The 27,118-nt window shown below is 43.0% G+C and overlaps 2 protein-coding genes across 2 annotated transcripts; both read left to right on the top strand.

Annotated features, from left to right (window-relative positions):
* Positions 1-1,127: 1,127 nt before the first annotated feature.
* Positions 1,128-12,099, top strand: accs (1-aminocyclopropane-1-carboxylate synthase homolog (Arabidopsis)(non-functional)). Its single transcript, XM_023985533.2, has 16 exons — positions 1,128-1,318; positions 1,602-2,323; positions 5,618-6,360; positions 6,544-6,603; positions 6,849-6,919; positions 7,116-7,185; positions 7,370-7,436; positions 7,628-7,725; positions 7,864-7,941; positions 8,053-8,153; positions 8,553-8,642; positions 10,104-10,149; positions 10,290-10,431; positions 10,500-10,642; positions 10,759-10,912; positions 11,121-12,099. The coding sequence occupies exons 2-16, from the start codon at positions 1,648-1,650 to the stop codon at positions 11,543-11,545; spliced, it is 2,964 nt and encodes a 987-aa protein (XP_023841301.1). The 5' UTR covers positions 1,128-1,318; positions 1,602-1,647; the 3' UTR covers positions 11,546-12,099.
* Positions 12,100-13,099: 1,000 nt separating this feature from the next.
* Positions 13,100-19,689, top strand: si:ch211-256a21.4 (uncharacterized). Its single transcript, XM_023985531.2, has 4 exons — positions 13,100-13,294; positions 13,572-13,788; positions 14,941-15,132; positions 17,775-19,689. Exons 2-4 carry the CDS (start codon positions 13,590-13,592, stop codon positions 18,101-18,103), a joined length of 720 nt encoding a protein of 239 aa, XP_023841299.1. The 5' UTR covers positions 13,100-13,294; positions 13,572-13,589; the 3' UTR covers positions 18,104-19,689.
* Positions 19,690-27,118: the final 7,429 nt, after the last annotated feature.

Genomic DNA, 27,118 nt, shown 5'->3' with positions numbered 1-27,118 from the left:
ATATGAACTGAATGTTTATTTTTTTAGCCTAATCTTACTACTGTTACCATCAATCTAATGCATTCTAACAACTGATGGGCAATTTTGCTTGAGCTTTGATGACTTCTAATTGAATTTACTAAACATGTCCATTAATAATTGCATAACAACACATGTTTACAACAACAACAAACTGAAGTTATAGGCTGTTTATTAAATTGCTTTGCCAGCTCCAGGTAGGCTARACAAGGTCACATTGATTTGCAATGACCATTTTTGGGGGAGAGACTTTTTCTCTCCAATTTCGTGATGTTTTTGGTAGTTAGAGTCTTATCCCATCGCTGCAACTCGCGTACGGACTCGGGAGAAGCGAAGGTCGAGAGCTATGCGTCCTCAAACAAGACCCCGCCTATGACCAGTGATATCATAATTTCAAAATATTTATTGTATCAAACGGTAGCCTAAAGTAGGCTACAATGGCATATCAATTAATAGACTACTTGATAGCCAACACAGGCAAATGTATCATTCTCCACAATTAATGTCCGTTTCATGGAGTACTTTTCTTCATAAAAGAACCACGCGAGGACGCTCTACAACTTTCATTTCAAATTTCCACTCGGGCAGCCCCCGAGACACAATAACTGAGCATACGTAAAACACTTCGCTTGATAACGTTTTCTTTAAGCAAAGTCAACCACCTCCGTGCGAATTTATTTAACCACCTCCGAGTGAATTTTTTGAGAAATGCCATGGCGGCCGCGGTGAAATTAGAAATAGCTCAAAAACCGTTTTCAAAGTATCCCAATTTACTAGAAAACTACGAACATGGCAACCTTGTATCTGTGCTACAGCACTACGTCACCGTTCGATCATAAGTGGAACGCCGCCACCTTGCGCAACCACAAACTGTTGTGTATGACCGCCATCTTCCGGATTTATACCATACGTTCATGCATAAACAATTGGTTCCGTTCAATGTTGTACGGTTGACTACTAGATGGTGCAAAAGAGCCATCCTTTTTATTCTGAGACGCTTGCTCGCACACAAACCCCATGACAAGCAGCCGGGTTCAAGAGAAATAAACCAGCCCGTTTCCAGCCTAGTGGCTCAACTGTTAACACGGGTCAAAGTTATCCCGGAATAAGGACAGCACGCATGTGCCGTCAACCCGGATGTAGAATTTGTACGATTCGCTTCCCCCATTTGATTATTTTATTTGACATTGTTGCTAACTGTGTCAAAAATAGAACACGTAGTCCTTTTATGGCATGCTTGAACCGGTCTAGACCGGGATAGACAGAAGTGTCGCGTGAACTGTCACAGCTGACAGCAGTGGTAGGTCTACTGACGCTTGGCAGTACTGTAAACATAACAAACCTTGGTTTTGAGGCTGTAGGCTCCGATTTTGTTATTACTTTAGTTGAATGCTTCATAATACGATTTAAATAATTTTAGCCTACAAATTATGTATTAGCTAATTCAGGTTAGGCCTAAATAATAGGGAATAGGATAACCTGTACTAGCAGGTTTATTAGCCTTCAGCCAAACTCGGGCTAATGCTTGGCTATCACTAATTTGATTGGAGAAAAAAAACGGAGTTTTGTTTTTATTTCCATAGAAAATATAACTCAGAAGACCTGTCATCTGTCAAAGTGGCGTCTAGAATGGACTTCCGCGGTAGAAAGTATGAGCGGGGCAGCAACTGGTCCGATCCAGAGGTGGCCGAACTCCTCCAGCTGTGGTCAGATGAGTCGGTCCAACTCGAGCTGGAAAGTTGCCTCCGGAATCAACATGTATTTAACCGAATAGCGGACGTCCTGCGGGAGAACGGTATCTATCGCACTGGCGACCAGTGCAGGGAGAAGATAAAAAAGATGAAGCTGGAGTACCGCCGCATCAAGGACAACCACAGGATGATACGCGGCGGGAGGTCGTGGAAGTTTTATGATGTTATGGACCGGGTCTTAACGAATCGACCGGCCATATCCTACTCCTCATTGGGCGGTGCCGTTATAGCCCACCAAGTCCTCCAGAGCCCGCCTAGTGGGGCAGACGCATACATCCATGGTCTGCCAGGTGGTGCCTTTGGTTCCACTGCTTCGGGCGGGTTCTTGTTTGGTCATCCGCCCAGGCTGGGGGAGCTGCTTGAGATCAAATGCGAGCATGCAGAGTCCGAGGACGGATTGCTGAACTCCGATGCTGCGCCCCCAGAGCTACTGTACCATACCGGGTCTGGAGATGAGCATGACACTGATGGGAAGTCTGCCGGGCTGGATCAAGAGGATCCGGTCGAGATGGCGCGAGGAGAGCGCACGACGAGCGCGCGATTCTCTCCTTCAGGTTGGCTAAAAATGCCTATTGCCCTGTATAATTTTGCATGGATATTCATTCGGTACTTTTTTTAAAAGTGAGGGTTTGAGTTACAACTATTATGTTGTAGTCTCAACACTTGGTACACTGTATCATTGCGCAATTCGAACTGAACTTTGTCCTTGCAAAAACACACTACATGATTACACTTTGATTTGTGCACATATCAATCAATCAATCAAATGTATTTATAAAGCCCTTCTTACATCACCTGATGTCACAAAGTTTCTGTACAGAAACCCAATCTAAAACCCCAAACAGGAAGCAATGCAGGTGTAGAAGCATGGTGGCTAGGAAAAACTCCCTAGAAAGGCCGGAACCTAGGAAGAAACCTAGAGAGGAACCAGGCTCTGAGGGGTGGCCAGTCTTCTTCTGGCTGTGCCGGGTGGAGATTATAACAGAACATGGCCAAGATGTTCAAATGTTCATAGATGACCAGCAGGGTCAGATAATCATACACTCCTCTGCCTATGTATTTATTTGTACTGTAAAGATGAGTACATTTGGCCCTATATTCCAGCATTTTGAATTTGAGATCAAATGTTTTCTATGAGGCAACAGTACAGAATGTAGGGGGTTTTGAGGGTATTTTCATACCAATGGAGGCTCTTCAGAGGAGGAAGGGGAGGACCATCCACCTCAGTGAATAAAAATTTTAATGAAAAAGTGCAACATTAAAAAAGTTATCCTTTTTAGATAAAACAAAAGGTAGGCTAGTGGTTAGAGTGTTGGGCCAGTAACTGGAAGGTTGCTGGATCGAATCCCCGAGCTGACACAGTAATAATCTGTTGTTCTGCCCCTGAGCAAGGCATTTAACCCACTGTTTCCCGGGTGACGAAGACGTGGATGTCGATTAAGGCAGCCCCCTGCACCTCTCTGATTCAGAGGGGTTGGGTTAAATGCGGAAGACACAGTTCAGTTGAGTACATTCAGTTGGACAACTGACTAGGTATCCCCCTTTCCCAATACTAAATATATTCACATCCCCAAATAATTGATTAAAACACACTGTTTTGCGATGAAGGTCTACAGTAACCTCAACAGCACTCTGTAGGGTAGCACCATGGTGTAGCCGGAGGACAGCTAGTTTCCATCCTCCTCTGGGTACATTGCCTTCAATATAAAACCTAGGAGGCTTATGATTCTAACCCCTTTCCATAGACTTACACATGAATTATGACAACTTCCGGAGGATGTCCTCCAACCTGTCAGAGCTCTTGCAGCATGAACTGGCATGTTGTCCACCCTATCAAATGATCAGTGAATTAATCTAGTACTGAAAGCATAAGCTAGCTAGCACTGCAGTGCATAAACTGTGGTGAGTAGTTGACAAAGACAATAGTTTAACAGTTTTGAACAAAAATGAAGGAGAAGCGAGAGAGAGCTATATTTTGTTGTATTTTGTTTTCACTTAGATAGCGAATGCAGCTAGCTAGCTTAGCCTACTCAAACACCTGGCTCAAACAGAGAGGGATGCTATGTTGGCTAGCTGGTTATGGCTATCCAACACTGGAACTCTTCCAAGTCAAGGTAAGCTTTTGATTTTTTTCATTTATTGCCGTCAGTACCTGCCAGTGTAACTGCTAAACTGCTTGCTGACTGTACACTGTACTGTATTATTGTAGCGGGTTTACTAACACGTTAGTTCTAGTAGCTATGTTGACGATGACGTTAGCGAATATGGTGACAACGATGTAGGCTGTGTGTAGATGTTAGCAGTTATGATATAAAGTTTTGGCTTGGAAAGCTTTTTTCGCCTGGTCACAGATAGCTGATGTGTTGTGCACTGAAGTCCACAAGAGAAGGCAAAATGTGAGAGGAGGAGAGCACCTTCGATGCGAGAAGGAATTATACAACGAGCAAGTGATCATGCTGTTTGTATGTGGCTGTTATGAAAGGGAACTGTGCGTGTGATCAGGGGTTTATTCATTCCGCCAATTCTGTTGAATAAAGTTTCTTGAACGAAACGGGGATAAACATAACTGAATTTGTCCAATAGAAACTCTAGTTTGCAACTGTTGGACAAATTATTACACCCTAGATCAGCTAGATGCAGTCAAGAGTGTTGAAGGCGGTATTGTCACCTTGATTACTCAAATTTTTCTCTCGACGTTGTAAACTTTCGTTCATAGGCTAGGTCGTAGCAACCTCATGATGGGTATAGGGAAAATTTGAGTATCATGTAGTAGCCTAAACCTATCGATGTTACATTGAGCTGGGTGAATAGAATATGAATGAAACTCATATAATATGCTATAATAGAAATAAGGCCATGCGCATGAAAAAAATTATCGTCCTCCATCACCTTAAACGGCACCGACTGCCACTGCTTCATACGTATCTGTTTTATCGTTTAGAAGTAAAATCACTTTATGTATCTAGTCCCCTCATTTGAATAATTTTTCTTTTTTTCATAAGTATTCGGACATATTCACTTATAGTGTTTTAAGGTTGTCAAAAGTTTAGTATCTGGTCCCATATTCTTAGCACGCAATGACTATATCAAGCTTGTGACTGCATTTGCAGTTTTGTATTTTTTTCCGATTATCTTTTGCCCAATAGGAACTGAATGGGTGAATAATATATTTGTGTCATTTTGGACTCATTTTATTGTAAATAAGAATAGAAGATGTTTCTGAACAATTCTACATTAATGTGGATGCTACCATGATTATGTATAATCGTAAATGAATTGTGAATAATAATGATGAGTGAGAAAGTTAGAGACACAAAGATCATGCTAACCTCTCACCATTAGGCTACAATAACAGGGGAGGGTAGCATTTGTTGGGAGTTATGATCTTTGTTCCTCTGTACCTTTCTCACTCATCATTATTCAGGATTCATTCATGATTATCCAATATAAATAAAAGTGACTCCAAAATGACAAAAGAGTCCCAAGCTTGATGTAGTCATTGCGTGCTAGGAATATGGGACCACATACTAAACTTTGGACTACTTTAATACACATATAACTGAATTTGTCTAGATACTTATGACACCTTCAAATTTCTAAACTGTGAAATAGATATGTATGAAAATACCCTCAAATAAAAGGTGACATTCTGTACTGTCGACTCATATGAGACATTTGATCCCAAATCCCAAATATTGTAGTTCAGAGACAAATTAAAGTTTTAGCTTCACTGTCTAAATAAATACGTAGGGGAGTGTACGTGTAAGTATGGATTTAATAAGCAAAATAAGTGTTTGATCTATTATCCTTTCTTCTCTCTTCTCTCCTCTCTCTCTTTCCATCTTCAGGTTTCAGTGATCAGAACCAGGCTGGGTCCTCAGGCACAGGGGCCTCCATTGCTGGTCCTGATGGCCGGGACACAGGGAACCAGCGTGACCCAGAGTGTTCCCGACCTGCAGCCCCTGTGAGGCAAAGGAAGCGTCGACGTGCAGGTAGAGGGGCTGGTGGGGGAGGAGGGGGTGGATGTGGGGGCCGGGGGCCCCTGGATGAGGCCTTGGTCAGCTTCCTAAGCTGGCAGCGGTCTGCCGAGGAGCGGCTCATCTCCCTGGAGGAGGCACGGCTGGAGAGGGAGGCGCAGGCGGAGGAGAGGCGAGAGCAGCAGGAGGAGAGGAGGGCGGAGCAGGAGAGACAGCATGAGCTCCGTCTGTTCAGCATGTTCGCTGGGGCCCTGGCCGCTGTCAGACAGACTGCCCCTACTGCTCCACCGTTTGCTCCTACTTTCTCTACTGACTCAACTGTACCTTCTGCCACTTCTGGACACACCGCTATACTTAACGCCCTATCTGCCCCAGCTACTTCGTCTGTCCCATTTGGCTGTCCTGCCCCAACTACAGAACCACCACCATCCATCCCAGCCCGTTGCCCCACTAAACCTGAGAGTATACTGGCCACACTAAGTGGTGCAGAGACCCCTGGCCACAGTGTGTACCTGTCTCGCCGTGGCAACTCCATTAGACAGCACCAGGGCATTCTACAGGAGGGCTACACCCAGTACCACGCTGACAAATACCAGCACACTGACAACCCCAATGTGAGTCTACAACACTGCTGCTGCTCCGCATGTTGAGAACAGTCGTTCCAGACCTGTGTGTGGTGTCATACCACTTGTCACGTCACTTTGTGGCAAATGTTTCTGTAAAAAGTGCTAGACAAATAACAATTGATAGATTGACAGAAAGATAGATTGATAGATTTTGATGTCTCTCATCTCCAGGGCATCATCAACATGGGCACCAGTGAGAACAAGCTGTGCTATGATCTGCTGCACAAACGGGTGAGAGAGGGGGAAGAAAAAGGAGAAAATAGGGGAGGGAGAGCGGTTCATGTGGTTGCTCCACATTGCTAATCACTGACTTTGTCAATCAGAATGATACATTATTTATAGCTAGTGATGTGTCTGTTGGAGATGTGGTTCCGTACTTACTGTAACTATATTGCATTACACTCTAATGGATTGTAACCATTCTCTCTCCGTCCATAAACCAAAACCCTTTTTGTGCCCCTGCCTCCCTGCCACAGATGACCCAGCCTGACATGCTTCATATCGACCCAGCCTTGCTGCAGTATCCTGACTGGAAAGGCCACCGCTTGTAAGCAATTACCTTGTATGAGGACTTCATATGTCATGTGGAAAAGGATGGTTATGGCACATGTATTCATTAGAGATAATTGAAGTTCAGTTCAATAACATGTTTATTACATTTAAGAAAGATGTTGATTACAGCAGCGATAAAGATAAGGATGATGAGGATGTTAATGATGATGGTGATGATATCCCCTCTTTAGTCTGAGAGAAGAGGTGTCCAGGTTCCTGTCCCACTACTGTGGTTCGCCCAGGCCACTGAGAGCAGACAATGTGAGTGAACTGAGCTCGCCTCAGCCCTTAGTAGTACTGTATAATGGCTCTAGTCTAGTGTATTATCCTGGCCAATAGGGAATAAGGCTGTGATTGCTGGATTCATCTATGGGTGTGAATAGTTCAATTATTAAGAATGTTTTCACTCATAAAGCTAGTGTTTTATTTGTGTGTGTGTGGTCAGGTTGTGGTGATGAATGGCTGTGGCTCCCTCTTCTCATCCATAGCCGCAGTGCTTTGTGACCCGGAAGGTTAGTTCAACTCAGTAGACTCAAGAAGTATGTCCAGTTGTTTCACCTATGTCTCACATATTATAGTTTTAAATATCATACATGCCTTGTCAAACTGTGTAAGAGATGGTGTTTAATTCATGGATTTCAGTGGTTGAATTTAATTGAATATTGTGAGGTTTATCCTGACAATGTGTCTGTGTGTGTGTTAGATGCAATCCTCATTCCAACTCCATTCTATGGAGTGATCACTGAGGATGTGCATCTGTACAGCGGTGTTCGGCTCTTCCATGTTCATCTCGACTGTGAGGTAGGTCTCCTTTCTTAACGTAATACACCCTATACCATAATATCACCCTGTGTTGTATTGTTGTATACTGTATGTTATTTGATGGCTCCCTTTTCTGGCCAACATATTTTCTTGTGTGCTTTTTGTGTGTGCTTTTAGCCTAGTGGCAGTGGCAGTCGGCCTTTCCACCTCACTGTGGACAAACTGGAGGAAGCTATGAGGAAGGCGATTAGCGAGGTAGACCCCCCCCCCAAAAAAACAGAATAGTTATCCATTGATAAAACGAAGATACAGGTACTAGAATGTTTCATTGGTGTAACTGTCCCTTGGTGTGGCCCTGTCTGTCAGGGGTTGAATGTGCGGGCCGTGGTCCTGGTGAACCCCCATAACCCCCTGGCTGATGTCTACTCCCCTCAGGAGATGACTGGCTTTCTGGAGTTTGCCAAGAGGTGAGTTTTGTCCTCATATCATATTTCCATATTGTACAATATTTTCCCCCCTCTTGCGCATATAACGCTGAGTATTATGACTGTAGTTGTATTTTAAAGTGCAGTTAAGGGCTGAGGATTCTCCCAGAACCATTTGTTGTAGTCTGTTCACTCAGCATTAGCACCCTCTACAGACCTCCCTATGCACTGAGCTGCACTGAGCTGTAGTAACCATAAACCAGCCCGTTTGTACAATGCGCTGCTCCCTCCGGCTGCCTACTGATAGAGGCCTTTTACTGCCTGCTTGTATTGCCTGTATAATAAAGAACAGTATACATCATAAAACGGTGCAATAGAAATTCATGATAAATGATTTATCTTTTCCTCTCTGTTCTCTCCATTCCTTCCCCCCTGCCTAAGGCATAAGTTGCACGCCATTGTAGATGAGGTGTACATGCTGACAGTGTTTGAAGACACAGTAACCTTCCACAGCGTCCTCAGCATGGACAGGTATGATGCACACACGCACACAAACTCTGCCTATTAAATGTACACTACCGTTCAAAAGTTTGGGGTAACTTAGAAATGTCCTTGTTATTGAAAGAAAATCACTGTTTTTGTCCATTAAAATAACATCAAATTGATCAGAAATACAGTGTAGTCATTGGTAAGGTTGTAAATGACTATTTTAGCTGGAAACGGCAGATTTCTAATGGAATATCTACATAGGCGTACAGAGGCCCATTATCAGCAACCATCACTCCTGTGTTCCAATGGCACGTTGTGCTAGCTAATCCAAGTTTATCATTTTAAAAGGCTAATTGATCATTAGAAAACCCTTTTGCAATTATGTTAGCACAGCTGAAAACTATTGTTCTGATTAAAGAAGCAATAAAACTGGCCTTCTTTAGACTAGTTGAGTATCTGGAGCATCAGCATTTGTGGGTTCGATTACAGGCTCAAAATGGTCAGAAACAAATAACTTTCTTCTGAAACTCATCATTCTTGTTCTGAGAAATGAAGGCTATTCCATGCGAGAAATTGCCAAGAAACTGAAGATCTCGTACAATCCGGCAGCTTCATTAAATAGTACCCGCAAAACACCAATCTCAACGTCAACAGTGAAGAGGCGACTCAGGGATGCTGGCCTTCTAGGCAGAGTTCCTCTGTCCAGTGTCTATGTTCTTTTGCCCATCTTAATCTTTTCTTTTTATTGGCCAGTCTGAGATATGGCTTTTTCTTTGGAACTCTGAACTCTATTTAATGAAGCTGCCAGTTGAGGACTTGTAAGGCGTCTGTTTTTCAAACTAGACACTCTAATGTACTTGTCCTCTTGCTCAGTTGTGCACCGGGGCCTCCCACTCCTCTTTCTATTCTGGTTAGAGACAGTTTGCGCTGTTCTGTGAAGGGAGTAGTACACAGCGTTGTACGAGATCTTCAGTTTCTTGGCAATTTCTAGCATGAAATAGCCTTCATTTCTCAGAACAAGAATAGACTGACGAGTTTCAGAAGAAAGTTCTTTGTTTCTGGCCATTTTGAGCCTGTAATCGATCCCACAAATGCTGATGCTCCAGATACTCAATTAGTCTAAAGAAGGGCAGTTTTATTGCTTCTTTAATCAGAACAATAGTTTTCAGCTGTGCTAGAATAATTGCAAAAGGGTTTTCTAATGATCAATTAGCCTTTTAAAATGATAAACTTGGATTAGCTAGCACAACGTGCCATTGGAACACATGAGTGATGGTTGCTGACAATGAGCCTCTGTACGCCTATGTAGATATTCCATTAAAAATCAGCTGTTTCCAGCTACAATAGTCATTTACAACATGAACAATATCTACACTCTATTTCTGATCAATTTGATGTTATTTTAATGGACAAAAACAGTGCTTTTCTTTTAAAAACGAGGACATTTCTAAGTGACCCCAAACTTTTGAACGGTAGTGTACATTAACAATGGTGTGCTTACAGCCTGCCGGACCCCCAGAGAACACATGTGATGTGGGGGATGAGCAAGGTAAGAGTTTAAAGTGAGGGTGTGTGTGTGTGCATATGCATGTGTCTGAATGTGTTTGTACGTACATGTTGTTGTGGGGACTATCTGGGGGTTATGTGGCCATCCTGTTAGATTGTCTCCTGTGTGTTGTCCCTGTGTAGGACTTTGCGATGGCAGGAGTGCGTGTGGGCACTGTGTACTCTGATAACAGGGACTTGGTGGAAGCTCTGGATAAACTGGGGATGTTCCATGGTGTCCCTGGTCCCATACAGCACCAGATGGCAATCCTGCTCCAGGACAAAGGTACACACTAGATGAGAGGACATACCATCCAAGTAGGGAGTTCAATCTACCTGTGTTCTACTCTGTAGATTGGATCAATGGGAAGTTTCTTCCAGAGAACAGGCTGAGAATGCAGGCAGCTCACAGGTACATGACAGGGGAGCTACAGAGCCTGGGAGTCCCCTACCTCCACCGGCCTGCTGGCTTCTACATCTGGGCTGACCTCAGGAAGGTAAGAATACTGAAACAGGTTGGGGTTTACTGCATGGTGTGGAGCTGCTGTTTAGGTTCTTCCTGACATGGTGCCTCCTTTCTCTCTTTATTTTTCTTTCTCTCTCTCTTGGTCAGTACCTGCATGAGCCGTCGTTTGTGGAGGAACTGTCCCTGTGGAGGTGTTTCCTCAGACACAAGGTGGTGCTGAGCTGTGGCCAAGCCTTCCACTGCTCCACTCCCGGCTGGTTCCGCATTGTCTTCACCGACCGACAGCAACACCTTACGCTCGGTACATTCAGATGCTTTTCTCTTCTCATGATAGCGGGGGAGGAAAACAGATATAGGGAGTTGTTGATATTTTTTCCTCCTCCCTTTTCGCCCTCTTCTCTCTTCTGTCCTGTTTTCCTCTAATTCCCATCTCTTCATCTCAGTCTGTGAAGTCATACAATGACATGAAAACTAAATCAAAGGGATGGTGTTATATGTGGTTGTTGTAGGCATGCAGAGGATCAGGAGGGCCTTGGAGGAGATAGATGGGGCCACATCCACCCTTGACACGGGCACAACCAACGAGGCCACAGAGGAGAAAGGGACAGCGAAGACAACACAGGGGGACACAACAGACGCACACAAACCTCTTGCTGTTAAGTCAACATCCTTGTCCAAGAACAGATCATCAGAAGAGCCAGAGGAGAAGGATAATAACGTCCCTGATGCCATCCCATTGGTCAGTGAAGACTTTGTCTTGCTTAACTGCCAGACGTCCCACCCCACAGAAAGTCTGGACTCCCTGATTGGTGCTCTGAGGCAACAGATCCACACCTCTGATTGGCTGGAGAAGAACACTCCGGAACTGTCTGCTGGGGAGGACCCAGAGCTTCTGGATGTGTTCAAAGACCTGCTGGACAGAGCCAGAAAGTAGAGGAGAGGAGGGGATGGAGAGGAGAGGAGGGGATGGAGAGGAAAGGAGGGGATGGAGAGGATGGTTAGAGGAGGGGGGAGAGGGGAGGCGGAAGGAAAGGACAGGAGGCAAGAAAGGACATCAGTCAGGATAGGTTCCCCAGTTTGTCCACATCAGAATGTCTTAATTTTCTGTTGTTATGAGAGCTGTTCTTCATTATTTCAGCCAGAAGTCAGTGTATCAGGCTGTGCTGTAATCTCTGCAGTTCTGTTCATTGAATGCCAATGTTGACTCAAACGAATATACAGAGTTAAGTTTAAGTCTCTGTCAAATACATTTTATACTTTAATTATAACTCATTTTCTGGTTGTACTTTTGTTCTGTAATCCACTTTAATGATTAACCTTGAATATGGTTATATGTTTATGACGCGGTCATCTATAGTACCATTCCTGAGCTTTTAAGAGAGAGTTGTTGTTAATACTGTATACATATGTACAGTAAATGGTTTTGAATATTTCACCAAGTCTTAATGTTGATAAATTGGTCAACGTTCAATAAAAGCCTTATTTTTACCACTTGTGGAGAAGTACCGTATGTGGTTTTCCAATCAATTCTAGTGAAAGCCTAAATACTGTAGACTACGTTTTTTAGTTGGTAAATCAAGGAAGTGAAACTCACATTAAATAGTTTTGAAACCCAAATGAATGAAGTATAATGTTGCCTGTTTTTGTTACTGTAGATATTCCAAGGACACCACAACATAATCTGTTTTGCCTGCCTTTTGATACATAGTAATTGACCAGTAAAAGTTGCATAGGCTGTTGTTGACAGTTTGGGTCTGGGTTGGTGGGGTTTTTCCAAGATGACCCTGCTCTGGCTGGGGACTAGAAAAGGAAGCTGGAGGTCTTCATTTGTGTGGGGGTACCCAGTGTGTGTGAGAGTGGAGTTTCCTTTCCTGAGTTCACGCACGCACACACACACACACACACACACACACACACACACACACACACACACACACACACACACACACACACGACCCCCTGTTCACCAACACATGGCAGCTATAATGTCATGGCTGAGTGGGAGCATGTGGTTGATTGTGATCTGGTGAAAGCATCATGTTACTTACTCTTGTGGGCGAGGTGTGAAACACAAAGTGTTTGTGTGTGTTACTGTGTGTGTGTGGTGGGGGCTATTTTTCCCCCCATGATGATAACCTGTCCTTTGTACACCCCTGCAGAGTGAGGGGACAGGGACCAAGCTTTAAAAGTGTCCTCACCCTTCAAAACAGATATAAATACAGTAAAAAAAAAAGAAAGAAGTTGTTTGACTATTGTCCTTTCACTACCACGGTGGATATGGTAAAGGGAGAGAGAGCTGTTTTCACTTTCCTAATGGCATGAGCCTTTGTGTCACAGCCAAGAGATGCTGGGGGAACTCAAACACTGAGTGGGGGGTTTCCACTGTAGTGGGGAGGCGGAGAGCAACACAGAGGAAAATATTTAGTGTCATATTCCACCACTATGTGTGTGTTCCTGACTGTGTTACACTGGTAGTGTGAGTCACTGTATCTGAGTGTTTGATAGCAATGAACTCATTGTACAGTACAGTAGTAGTAGTAGAGCTCCTGCTCTCCTCATGCTGGGGAGATTTATACAAAGCTTCATCGCACACTCTAATCCAGCATTCAGGAGTCCACAGTTCAGAAAGAGTTCAACATAACAAGATTGTCTGATCCTCTGTATCAACAAAACAAAATTAAAGGTAAGATGAAAATGTCCTATACAATCTGTCTGTTGCTAATGTCGTGTAGCTGATTCACTCTACATTGCTCTGTTGATTTATGGCGCCAATTGAATTTCTCTTTTATATACCTTTTAAACTTTGAACTGTTACTGATAAGGATGAACATTTTTAAACAGATTGATACTGTAGTAGATTTACCTGTGAATGCTCCACCCTCTGTCTCGCCACATCACCCCTTCTCTCCCCCTCTCCCTGCTCTCCTACTGTCTCCCTGTCTCATTCTCTTTTCCCTCAGCCCTCTCAGTCTGTCAGTATGAAGGTGTTAGAGGTGGGAGACTCAGTGAGTCAGTTCAGGTTGGCTGAGTCATGTGTGGGGCTGGCAGGGTGTCTGTGCGTGACCTACTCTGTTTGGACCCCTCGCTGGCTCAATGACCAGGGACTGTGGTCTATAGGCAACAACAGCACCAACACAGACAGTGATGGTGACCAGACTGAGGGCATCATCTTTAACGGTGAGTCAAGAAGCTACATTGACCATCAGCATCAACTTTGGCTCTGTTTGACTCAGAATGAGAAATGTTTATTACCCCTGTGTAAGCAGGGTGTATTAACGTCAGTGACATGTTTATACAATATCATTTATAATGTTTTAAATTAATCACGGTAATACCATCTGTTTAGAAAAATGTATTTTACCTTTATTTTACCTGGTTATTCTTATTGAGATAAAAATCAGAGACCTGGTTGCTAATTCAAAGTGTGTGGTTGCACCTAATGGAATGCTAAAGGTAGCAGATGTACAAGGAGTGGCTTAACTGAGTGTTGTTGAACATTTTAGTTACACTTAAGGTTGGCTGTCTGCCTTTGGCACTGTGGAGTTTTCCCTCAGAATCCCAGTAATGTGAACAGGTGTGAACTTGCTCCTGATGCAATCATCCACATTCTCAGAGAACAGGAGGAGAGGGAGATGGGAGGGTCACGTTAAACTTTTAGGGCTGAAGAGGGTGTACAACAGGTAATATACACATCCCAAATTCCTCCACCAGTGCTGGGGCAAAGAAAAAGCTGATGTTAAAGATAGAAAAGCTTGCATACAGTACATGCTGCTCCCCTGCTATATTCCTGCACCCATTTAATGTATATTAACGGCAGCGACGTATGCTGTGTGGAGGCTTTTCTTCTATTGATGAACTTTTAGGGCCTGACAGGTTTGTTAGGTTAGCTGTTTAGTGTGGTTTTGAGGCAGTAAGGGTATCTGATTAAATCAATGGCCTCTCACTGTTGTTCTCTGTTTAGTATGACATCAAAGATGGACAATGTTAGAATGATAGATCAGCAGTTAATTTGACAATACATGCCATTGTGTATTGTCATTGTATTGACGTTGACAATGGCCCTTGTATTCGTCTCTGTTCAGAATCATTATTGGGATCTTGAAGAGTTTTTCAGAAGTGATTGCTCTCTCTTCTATGTTGGACTTGAATATAGCCTGCAGATGTAGACAGGTTTCGACATGAACTCTAGTTCACTGCTGAGAGGAAGAAGAGTTCAACGTACACATAACTGAGAAACACTGTCCGAGGCAGAAGTTATTACAAGTCACTGTAAAATCATGTGTCACATTTTTTTCATATTATAACCACTGTGTGTGTGTGTGTCTTCAGCCCTGGAGGCAGAGCAAGTATTTGGGGTGCTGTCATTCCTCATGGCTGTGAATTCGGGGGCTCTGTGCCTCGTGTTCGCCCTCTGCTGGACATCCCAGACAGTGCGCTCTTACTCCAACACCCGCTCCCTCCTCATGGCAGGGCAGGCCCTCTACCCCACCGTCTTGCTGCTCCTCACTCTGGGACCCACAGGTCAGTATGGGTCCAGGGCGCAGGCCTGAAAGGAAGAAAGGGTGCATGTGTAAAGTATTGGAACAGGGGCTTTTAAATCCGTTTTACCAAATTTCAACCAGCATGTTAAATGTGCAACCATAGAGAAAAAAACTCTAGACCACCTTTACTCAACGCACAGAGACGCGTAAAATGCTTTCCCTCGCCCTCCATTTGCAAATCTGACCATAATTCTATCCTCCTGATTCCTGCTTACAAGCAAAAAAAAATTAAAGCAGGAAGCACCCGTGGCTTGGTCTATAAAAAAGTGGTCAGATGAAGCAGATGCTAAGCTACAGGACTGTTTTGCTAGCACAGACTGGAATATGTTCCGGGATTCTTCCGATGGCACTGAGGAGTACACCACATCAGTCACTGGCTTCATCAATAAGTGCATCGATGACATCGTCCCCACAGTGACTGTACGTACATACCCCAACCAAAAGCCATGGATTACAGGCAACATCCACACTAAGGTAAAGAGTAGAGCTGCCGCTTACCAGGAGTTGGACTCTAACCCGGAAGCTTAGAAGAAATCCTGCTATGCACTTCAACGAACCATCAAACAGGCAATGCGTCAATACAGGAATAAGATCGAATCGTACTACACCGGCACTGACGCTCGTCGGATGTGGCAGGGCTTGCAAACTATTACAGACTAAAAAAGGAAGCATAGCCAAGAGCTGCCCAGTGACACGAGCCTAGCAGATGAGCTAAATTACTTCTATGCTCGCTTCGAGGCAAGTAGCACTGAAACATGCATGAGAGCATCAGCTGTTCCGGATGTCTGAGTGATCACGTTCTCCGCAGCCGATGTGAGTAAGACCTTTAAACAGGTCAACATTCACAAGGCCGCAGAGCCAGACGGATTACCAGGACATGTACTCCGAGCATGCACTGACCAACTGGCAAGTGTCTTCACTGACATTTTCAACCTTTCCCTGTCTGAGTCTGTAATACCAACATGTTTCAAGCGGACCACCATAGTCCCTGTGCCCAAGAACACTAAGGTAACCTGCCTAAATTACTAACGACCCGTAGCACTCACATCTGTAGCCATGAAGTACTTTGAAAGGCTGGTCATGGCTCACATCAACACCATTTTCCCAGAAACCTTAGACCCACTCCAATTTGCATACCGCCCAAACAGATCCACAGATGATGCAATCTCTATTGCACTCCACACTTCCCTTTCCCACCTGGACAAAAGGAACATCTATATGAGAATGCTATTCATTGACTACAGCTCAGCGTTCAACACCATAGTGCCCTCAAAGTTCATCACTAAGCTAAGGACCCTGGGACTAAACCCCTCCCTCTGCAACTGGATCCTGGACTTCTTCATGGGCCGCTCCCAGGTGGTAAGGGTAGGTAACAACACATCCGCTACGCTGATCCMCAACACGGAGGCTCCTCAGGGGTGCGTGCTTAGTCCCCTCCTGTACTCCCTGTTCACTCATGACTGCATGGCCAGGCACGACTCCAACACCATCATTAAGTTTGCCGATGACACAATAGTGGTTGGCCTGATCACAGACAATGACGAGACAGCCTATAGGGAGGAGGTCAGAGACCTGGTCGTGTGGTGCTAGGACAACAACCTCTCCCTCAATTCTCATCGACCGGGCTGTAGTGAAGCAGTTTGAGAGCGTCAAGTTCCTTGATGTCCACATCACCAACAAACTAACATGGTCCAAGCACACCAAGACAGTCGTGAAGAGGGCACGACAAAACCTATTCCCCCTCAGGAGACTGAAAAGATTTGGCATGGGTCCTCAGATCCTCAAAAGGTTCAACAGCTGCATCATCGAGAGCATCCTGACTGGTTGCATCACTGCCTGGTATGGCAACTGCTCAGCCTCCGACCGCAAGGCAGTACAGAGGGTAGAGCGTACGGCCCAGTACATCACTGGGGCCAAGCTTCCAGCCATCCAGGACCTCTATACCAGGCGGTGTCAGAGGACGGCCCTAAAAATTGTCAACGACTCCAGGCACCCTAGTCATAGACTGTTCTCTCTGCTACCGAATGGCAAGCAGTACCGGAGTGCCAAGTCTAGGTTCAAGGAGGCTTCTAAACAGCTTCTATCCCCAAACCTCAATTTCCTCGACTAACCGGTGCCCCCGCACATTGACTCTGTACAGGTGCCCCCTGTATATAGCCTCGCTATTGTTATTTTCCTGCTGCTCTTTAATTGTTACTTTTATTTCTTATTCTTATTTTTAATTTTTCATATATATATATATATATTTTAACTGCATTGTTGGTTAGGGCTTGTAAGTAAGCAGTTCACAACACCTGTTGTATTCGGCGCATTGATTTGACATCCTGCAAGCATCTGTCTATGTTGTTTCATACAATACAAAACATGTTTTCAGAGAAGATTTCCCCTTCCTGTCACAGCTTATGTTAATCTAGTTTCTCTTCTGCTCACTCCTATTTTGTGTTGGAGGAGCTTTTGTCGAGTGTTTTCACACAGGTATATTAGTGAAGATGGATTGCCTGTGTATTGCCTTCAGTAAACACTCAGATTCCTCTGTCTAGACTCCTTAGACTCCTTCTATCTACTGATGATGACTTGACTGACTCCGCTCTTCTCTTCTCCTCCCTCTCTGTCTCTCTCTAGGATTCTTCTTCCTCCTCAGCTGGTCCCTCTTCACCTACCAGCACCGGGTGGAGATCAGCGATGACTTCACATGCCTGGGCTCCTCCTTTTGGCTGGGTGCCCTGGGCTGGGCCCTGCTATTGGTTGCTCTGCCTGTGGTCTTCCTGGTGGAGCAGTGTGTGGTCCCGGACATCCTGCCAGATCTCATGAAGGCTGCCGATGGGTGGCGGGGCGCCTCCCAGGTACCGTACGCCCAGTGCTCGTTCATCGTGAGTCACCAGCGTTGTCATGAAGACCAGAGTGATGAAGACATTGCGAGAGGGCTGAGGAGGTACATGTCTGTACCCTGAGAGGAGGAATAGAGAGGACACAGGACAGTGATGGAGTATTAGTGTAACCTTCTTCAGGCTCAGAGACTGAGCTGACTGCAGAACTGGACTGGACTGGGCACACAGCTGATAGGGGTCCATGTTCACACTAGCAGTTCACCAGGGAGCGGAGCTTCTAGTCTGTGTCTGTATCAGAGATTTCTCCACTGTAGGAGAATGTTTACAGACGCACTCTGAGAATATGTAATATTAGACTAATCAAATCAAATTTCATCGGTTGCACACACATATTTTGCAGATGTTATCGCAGGTGCAGCGAAATGCTTATGTTTCTAGCTCAAACAGTGCAGTAATACCTAACAAAACAAAACACACAAATCCAAAAAATAACGAAATTAAGAAATAGCAGAACGAGCAATGTCAGAGTCCAGAATATATATATATATATATATATATATATGGTATACATTTGTGGTATTGATTACAGGCTCAAAATGGCCAGAAACAAATAACTTTCTTCTGAAACTCGTCAGTCTATTCTTGTTCTGAGAAATGAAGGCTATTCCATGCGAGAAATTGTCAAGAAACTGAAGATCTCGTACAACGCTGTGTGCTACTCCCTTCACAGCGCAAACTGGCTATAACCAGAATAGAAAGAGGAGGGGGAGGCCGCGGTGCACAACTGAGCAAGAGGACAAGTACATTAAAATGATAAACTTGGATTAGCTAACACAACGTGCCATTGGAACACAGGAGTGATGGTTGCTGATAATGGGCCACTGTACGCCTATGTAGATATTCCATAAAAAAATCAGCCGTTTCCAGCTAAAATTGCCATTTACAACATTAACAATATCTACACTGTATTTCTGATCAATTTGATGTTATTTTAATGGACAACAATGTGCTTTTCTTTCAAAAACAAGGACATTTCTAAGTGACCCCAAACTTTTGAACGGTAGTGTATATATACATACACATATATAATGGTATGTGTATAGACAGTATATGAATAGAAAAGTTGGGTACAGCAGTAGATATATAGGATAAGCCTTGAATAGAATACAGTATATACATATAAAGTGGGTAAAACAGTATGTAAACATTATTAATGTGACAAAAAGTGTCAATGGTGAGATAAAGGGTTCTTGTCAAGCAAAGAACAATTCATTATTTGTAGTTGTTTGTTGCCAAGCACACTTTCAGTAAGATTCTGTGTAGTAAAGGAAATATTTATTCTACAATAGCAGCCTCATGTGGTGAGTATGACCAAGGTTTGATGTTGAAAAAGCTATTTTTGATACAGCTTGGCAGCAGTGTTCTGTTCGCAAGTATTCAACATTAATAAGTGGAAAGTCACACATTTTGGTTGTTTGTGTACAAAGTGGGATCACTACTTGTTGAATTTAGATGAAAGTGATACATACATTTACAGTTTAACTAATACTTCTAAGACAGTCCTATGTGAATGTGCATTTTCTCAGTAAGCTTGATACTCATCACCACTATAAAGTGACTGATATCAACGTTTTTGCAGTGGGACTGTGATATTATTGATATTGTACCTTTAAAAAACAGATGAATAAACTGCTGCTTTTATTTACTCAGCCCTGTTTACCAGTATCTCTACCAGGCTCCAGACGTCTTCCTGGCATCACCAGAGAACAGTCCCCTGCCAGTGCCAGGCCACTGGATAGCACACTCCACTCCCACAGAAAGCCTTATTATTACGCCCCTTCCCCTATGAGCAGTAGAACCATCACATACAGCAGTACAGTTGACTCATGCCAGCCATCTACTCAGCACTGCCAAGCTACTGTCAGAGTCATGTGTATAGGTGGCAGGGAAGTCAGGCGCAGGAGAATCAAACTTAAGGTAATGGAGTTGTTTTATAACAATAAATACAACATAACTCCAAAACAATAATACAAAGTGGGTACGAGGACCCGTCCCGCACCAATACAAACAACACGAAACTGAACATCAAACAATCTCTGACAAAGACATGAGGGGAAACAGAGGGTTAAATACACAACAGGTAATGAGTGGGATTGAAACCAGGTGTGTAGGAAGACAAGACAAAACCAATGGAAAATGAAAAATGGATCAATGATGGCTAGAAGACCGGTGACGTCGACCGCCGAGAACCGCCCGAACAAGGAGAGGCTTCGACTTCGGTAGAAGTCGTGACAGCTACTGTCTACCAGTCTCTCACAGCCCTTCTTTAGTTCTCTCAGTCTTCTCTCTTCTCTTACTTCCCCAACAGGAGAGGAGAGAGTGGGCTGCCTGCCTGCCATCATGCCCCATGTTTACGTCCTGATCCTTGTTAAAGTAGGGGAGAATTAACAGGCTCTGGCTTTGTTAATTGGCCGCTAATCAGGTGTTGCTCTAATTAAAAGGCAGTTCCGCCCTGTTGGTGCCTGCTAATGAGTGTGTTATTAAATCCACCAAGGATTTGGGTCTCTTTTTCAATTTATCAACAGGGTAGAGATTAATTTGTGTTGGAATGAGAGTGGAATGTCATTGAAGGTTGTCTTGCTAGAGAGTGTGATCCATGCATAAGATCAAGTGCTCTCTTTCTCTCGACATAGACAACAAACATGCAGCGTGGTGCTGTGTTGTCTTGTGTTGTGGCGTATTTTGTCTTGTGATTTTGTGGTGCTGTGTTGTGTTGTGGCGTGTGTAGTGTCGGTTTGTGTGTGTTGTGTATTGTTGGGTCTTGTGTAGTGTTGTGTGTGTAGTGCACCCAGCTGTACTGAATGTTAGGATATTGATGATGTGAATACCTCCCTTGTGCTGTATTGCTTTTCAAGAGATCGGGTTTCCACTTTTTGACATTGTGTATACAGTGGGGCAAAAAAGTATTTAGTCAGCCACCAATTGTGCAAGTTCTCCCACTTAAAAAGATGAGAGAGYCCTGTAATTTTCATCATAGGTACACTTCCACTATGACAGACAAAATGAGAAAAAGAAATCCAGAAAATCACATTGTAGGATTTGTAATGAATTTATTTGCTAATTATGGTGGAAAATAAGTATTTGGTCAATAACAAAAGTTTATCTCAATACTTTGTTATATACCCTTTGTTGGCAATGACAGAGGTCAAACGTTTTCTGTAAGTCTTCACAAGGTTTTTCACCCACTGTTGCTGGTATTTTGGCCCATTCCTCCATGCAGATCTCCTCTAGAGCAGTGATGTTTTGGGGCTGTTGCTGGGCAACAGGACTTTCAACTCCCTCCAAAGATTTTCTATGGGGTTGAGATCTGGAGACTGGCTAGGCCACTCCAGGACCTTGAAATGCTTCTTACGAAGCCACTCCTTCGTTGCCCGGGCGGTGTGTTTGGGATCATTGTCATGCTGAAAGATCCAGCCACGTTTCATCTCCAATGCCCTTGCTGATGGAGGTTGATGGAGGAAGGAGGTTTTCACTCAAAATCTCACGATACATGGCCCCATTCATTCTTTCCTTTACACGGATCAGTCGTCCTGGTCCCTTTGCAGAAAAACAGCCCCAAAGCATGATGTTTCCACCCCCATGCTTCACAGTAGGTATGGTGTTCTTTGGATGCAACTCAGCATTCTTTGTCCTCCAAACACGACGAGTTGAGTTTTTTACCAAAAGTTCTATTTTGGTTTCATCTGACCATATGACATTCTCCCAATCTTCTTCTGGATCATCCAAATGCTCTCTAGCAAACTTCAGACGGGCCTGGACATGTACTGGCTTAAAAAACTTCTTATGGCTGCAGTCCCGATATCGGGACCAAATTGACAACAGCCAGTCCAAGTGCAGGGCTCCAAATTCAAAACCAGAAATCTCATAATTAAATGCCTCAAACATACATGTGTCTTATATCATTTTAAAGGTAATCTTGTTGTTAATCCCACCAAAGTGTCCGATTTCAAATAGGCTTTTCAGCGAAAGCACTACAAACGATTATGTTAGGTCACCACAAAACCAAAATAATCACAAGCCATTTTTCCCAGCTAAATATAGCTTCACAAAAACCAGAATAGAGATAAAATGAATCACTAACCTTCGATTATTTTCATCAGATGACACTCATAGGACTTCATTTTACACAACATGCATGTTTTGTTTGATTAAATTCATATTTATATAAAAAAATCTGGTTTACATTGAGGCTACAGAATTCACTAAATGCAAAACATCAAGTGACTTTGCATAGCCCATCGTTTCAACATGAATACTCATCATAAATATAGATGATAATACAAGTTATACACATTGAATTATAGAATACCTCTCCTTAATGCAACCGCTATGTCAGATTTCAAAAAAACTTTACGGAAAATAATTGTATTTATTTATTTATTTCCCCTTTATTTAACCAGGTAGGCAAATTGAGAACACGTTCTCATTTACAATTGCGACCTGGCAATTGCACGCTATAATCTGAGACGGCGCTCAAGTAGCATACCACAGCTGCAAAGATGGCATCACTATAAACATAAAAATACATGATAAATATTCCATTACCTTTGTTGATTAGGTCAGAAAGCACACCAGGAATCCCAGGTCCACAATAAATGTTTGTTTTGTTTCGAAAAATCCGTTATTTATGTCCAAATACCATTCTTTGTTAGCGCGTCTGGTTTACATATCCAAATGCTAATTCTGGTCAGCGTTATATCGGACAAAAACTTCAAAATGTGATATTACCGGTCGAAGAAACATTTCAAACTAAGTACTGAATCAATCATTAGGATGTTTTTTAACATATAGCTTCAATAAAGTTCCAACCGGAGTATTCCTTCTTGTCTGCGTGAGCAATGGAACGTCAGTGTCCTGCATGAAGAAAAGGCATGAGCAGGGCATGGCTGCTTGATGGACACCTGACTGATTCTGCTCTCATTCTCTCCACAACATCATAGAAGTCTCATTGGAATTTCTATTGATTGCTGACATCTAGTGGAACCCCTAGGCAGTGCAACATCATTCATAACACAATTGGATTTCTTAAGGGACTCTGGTGAATACAGACAAGCTCAGATTTCTGACTTCCTGTTTTGATTTCAACTCAGGATTTTGCCTGCCAATATGAGTTCTGTTAATCTCACAGACATAATTCAAACAGTTTTAGAAACTTTGGAGTGTTTTCTATCCAATACTAAATAATATATGCAAATATTAGGAACTATGACTGAGGAGCAGGCCGTTTGAAATGGGCACCTTTCATCCAAGCTACTCAATACTGCCCCTGCAGCCATAAGAAGTTTTAAGCAGAGGGACACGTCTGGCACTGCAGGATGAGTCCCTGGCGGCGTAGTGTGTTACTGATGGTAGGCTTTGTTACTTTGGTCCCAGCTCTCTGCAGGTCATTCACTAGGTCCCCCGTGTGGTTCTGGGATTTTGCTCACCGTTCTTGTGATCATTTTGACCCCACGGGGTGAGATCTTGCGTGGAGCCCAGATCGAGGGAGATTATCAGGGTCTTGTATGTCTTCCATTTCTAATAATTGCTCCCACAGTTGATTTTCTTCAAACCAAGCTGCTTACCTAGCAGATTCAGTCTTCCAGCCTGGTGCAGGTCTACAATTTTTGTTTCTGGTGTCCTTTGACAGCTCTTTGGTCTTGGCCATAGTGGAGTTTGGAGTGTGACTGTTGAGGTTGTGGACAGGTGTCTTTTATACTGATAACAAGTTCAAACAGGTGCCATTAATACAGGTAACGAGTGGACAGGGGAGCCTCTTAAAGAAGAAGTTACAGGTCTGTGAGAGCCAGAAATCTTGCTTGTTTGTAGGTGACCAAATACTTATTTTCCACCATAATTTGCAAAATAATTCATTAAAAATCCTACAATGTGATTTTCTGGATTTCTTTTTCTTTTTTTGTCTTGTCATAGTTGAAGTGTACCTATGATGAAAATTACAGGCCTCTCTCATCTTTTTAAGTGGGATAACTTGCACAATTGGTGGCTGACTAAATACTTTTTTGCCCCACTGTACATGGAGATGTGACCCTTCCCTGGCCTCTTCATTTAAGTAGAACAGGGCCCTTCATAACTCTAACTCTACCTACATGTACATATTACCTCAACTAACCGGTGCCCCCGCACATTGACTCTACCGGTACCCCCCTGTATATAGTCTTGCTATTGTTATTTTACTGCTGCTCTTTAATTACTTGTTACTTTTATTTCTTATTCTTATCCATATTTTTTTTAACTGCATTGTTGGTTAGGGGCTCGTAAGTAAGCATTTCACTGTAAGGTCTACACCTGTTGTATTCGGCGCACGTGACTAATATGATTTGATTTGATTTGATCAGCCACAGCTGAGGCTCTCTGCCTGGCCCTTTGAGACCTTTGGGCAAGGCATGTGGTAACGGAGTGACACTCCCACTATAGAAATATGCAGATGTTTTTTTATAATCAAGGCCAAATCTTAATGCTATATATGTATTTGAAGGTATTTGTTAGTCCTTTAATGCAATACTAACAAGTAATTGTTCAAATATACTGTATCTGTCATGCAAAAAAACTATTAGTGGTGGGTGATAGTCACAGCTGCCCAGAAACAAAACAAAGCATCTTACTTTAAATCATTTGTATGCATTTTATGACTCCCATATGGCTCCATGATAGATATAACATTTTGCATCATGGAAATTGTCCTAAAAATACATATCCACAGATAATTGTATTGCAATATGCTATTTAATTAGATGATATGTTACATTAATGGATTATCACAAAAAAACAGAACGTTATGTAGGTGTGAAAAAAAAAAGATGTTAACTGGCTGTGACTCAATTACCAAGCACTAGTTTGAGATTTTTTGCTAAATAAGATATATTTGAACAATTACTTGTTAGTATTGCATAAAAACACTAACACATACCTACATAGCATTAAGACTTGGCCCTGACTGTAAAAAAAGACATGGCAGTTTTTATAGTGGGAGTGTGACTCCTTTATCGTGTGACTTTGCCCCTCTATATAACCCGTATACAGTAGCACTTAACCCCTCTACTACTTACTTCCTCTACCCACTTCACCTTTCTCTCACCCCAACCTGAGAGATAGAGACAGAAACAGCGAGGGTAAGAGAGAGACAGAGTCTGATGGAGCGAGAGAAAGAGCGATGGACAAAGGAGAAAGAGAGTAATATAGAAAAAAATAATAGCTTAGGATGAAGGGAAAGGGAGAGAGAGGACGAGAGGGTGGTTTAGTGTTGTTTGCCAACTTGGCCTTTTGGTGGTGCTAGTGTAACGTGTTATATTTTTGTTGTCATTTGATGAGTAATGAAATGACGGAAGATGGACTCATYTGATGTGTCCGTGTGTGCATGTGTGTGACTGAGTGCACACACGTTTGCGGGTGCCTTGATATATTACAGACAAACCCTGAAAAACCCTGATGAAGTATCCAGAACAATATTTCTGAATATTTGGTCGGAGCCAGGATGCGGCGGTCAATTTAATAAGTCAGCTGTTATTCAGCTCTGTCTCCGTCTTGGAGGATGATAAATTATGAAATAAAGTAGGAACTCAGTGTTCTCTGCAGTTGTATTTTTCTGTGGTTTCTATAATTCATTGTGCATATTTGTAACTTCTCTGACAGTTAAATGCTGTTATGTTAGAGCAGAGACACTGAGGGGAAATGCAGAAATACAAAACAGCAGGGGAGAAACAGAGGTGGAAATTATGAGATGGTGGAGAGGCAGAGAGGGAGTGAGGATTTGAGAAGTCAGAAGATGATTTAACGTTTCTTCATTGTAGTCTACCAAATGTTTGAATTGTGTTGTGTCACAGACCTGTCATGATAAAATGCCCATCAGAATTCCCTCCCTCCCTTCCACTCTCTCTGCCTCCCCTGTCTCTTTAACTCTCTCTCTCTCTGCTATAATGTAATAGTTATGGTCCCTCTTATGGGCTCTCTACCTTCAATTCCATTGCATTTGACATTTTAGTCATTCAATATAAATGGTCAGTCTACAGTATCTAAGTGAATGGAAACATCAGAAGATGTTTGGTCTCCCAGAGAAAGGGAGGGAGTGAGTAAAAGAGAGAGACAGAAAAAGACAGAGATAAAGGTGGACATGGACGTGAGGAGAGTAAACTCAGTGCCCTGGTGTCCTTAAAAGCTCTCCCTTCTTGCGAGGAGGACCCTGGCTGTGCGTCTCTCCTGGTGAATGTTAAGCGTGCCATTGCTCTTTGTGACTGGTGTCCCATCTCGTCCAGACCGCCAAGGGGCGTCATGCACCCATTATTTTAGAGGGGGCATGAAGTACGTCAGGGAGGGTGGTCCTGCATTTTTCAACCACCTGAAACAGCCAGAGCCATAATCATTATGCCTAATTCTATGTAAAAAATTGTGGATATATTCCTCTTTTAATTAATGATGTTCATAGATTTTTTAAAGAACTTTTATGCCATAGGAGTTTATTACAATTGCCACACTGGTATATAGTATCATAACCCAGTAATTGTTGTCAATTGCTGGTAAGGTTATGAGATTAGGAACCTATGTAGCTGGCTAGCTAAAGCCAACTTCATAAAATTGCTAGGTGGCTAGTATTACAGAGAAAAAACAAAACATTTTTGTTTTATTTATTCATCAAGAAGGAATCAATAGGTTACATAGCTTGATCAAATTAATTTACAAACATACTTCCTACTCATTACCGGCAGCTAAAATCAAATCAAAAGCTATGTGTCACTCTCTCTCTCCTCCGTTGATGATACTGCATGGCACTAGAGCACCGTTTTCCAACTCATTCCACGGAGGGCCAAGTGGTTGTGGGTTTTCACTCCTCCCTTGTACTTGATTGATGAATTAAGGTCACTAATTCGTAAGGAACTCCCCGCACCTGGTTGTCTATGTCTTAATTGAAAGAAAAAAAGAAAAACCTGCAGACACAAGGCCCTCCAAGGAATGAGTTTGACACCCCTGCACTAGATTATCTAGCACCCTGCTAGGCATCTCTTTGCTCCAATGTAAAGTTTAATAATTAGTTTAACATTTGAAAATGTTTGAAACAGTACAAATATGAGAGGGCACGCGCTTTTG

The sequence above is a fragment of the Salvelinus sp. IW2-2015 genome, linkage group LG4q.1:29 (genome assembly GCF_002910315.2).
Source record: "Salvelinus sp. IW2-2015 linkage group LG4q.1:29, ASM291031v2, whole genome shotgun sequence".
Lineage (NCBI taxonomy): Eukaryota > Metazoa > Chordata > Actinopteri > Salmoniformes > Salmonidae > Salvelinus > Salvelinus sp. IW2-2015.
The sequence above is the reverse complement of the archived record's forward strand: the minus strand, read 5'-3'. Positions and strand labels throughout refer to the sequence as shown.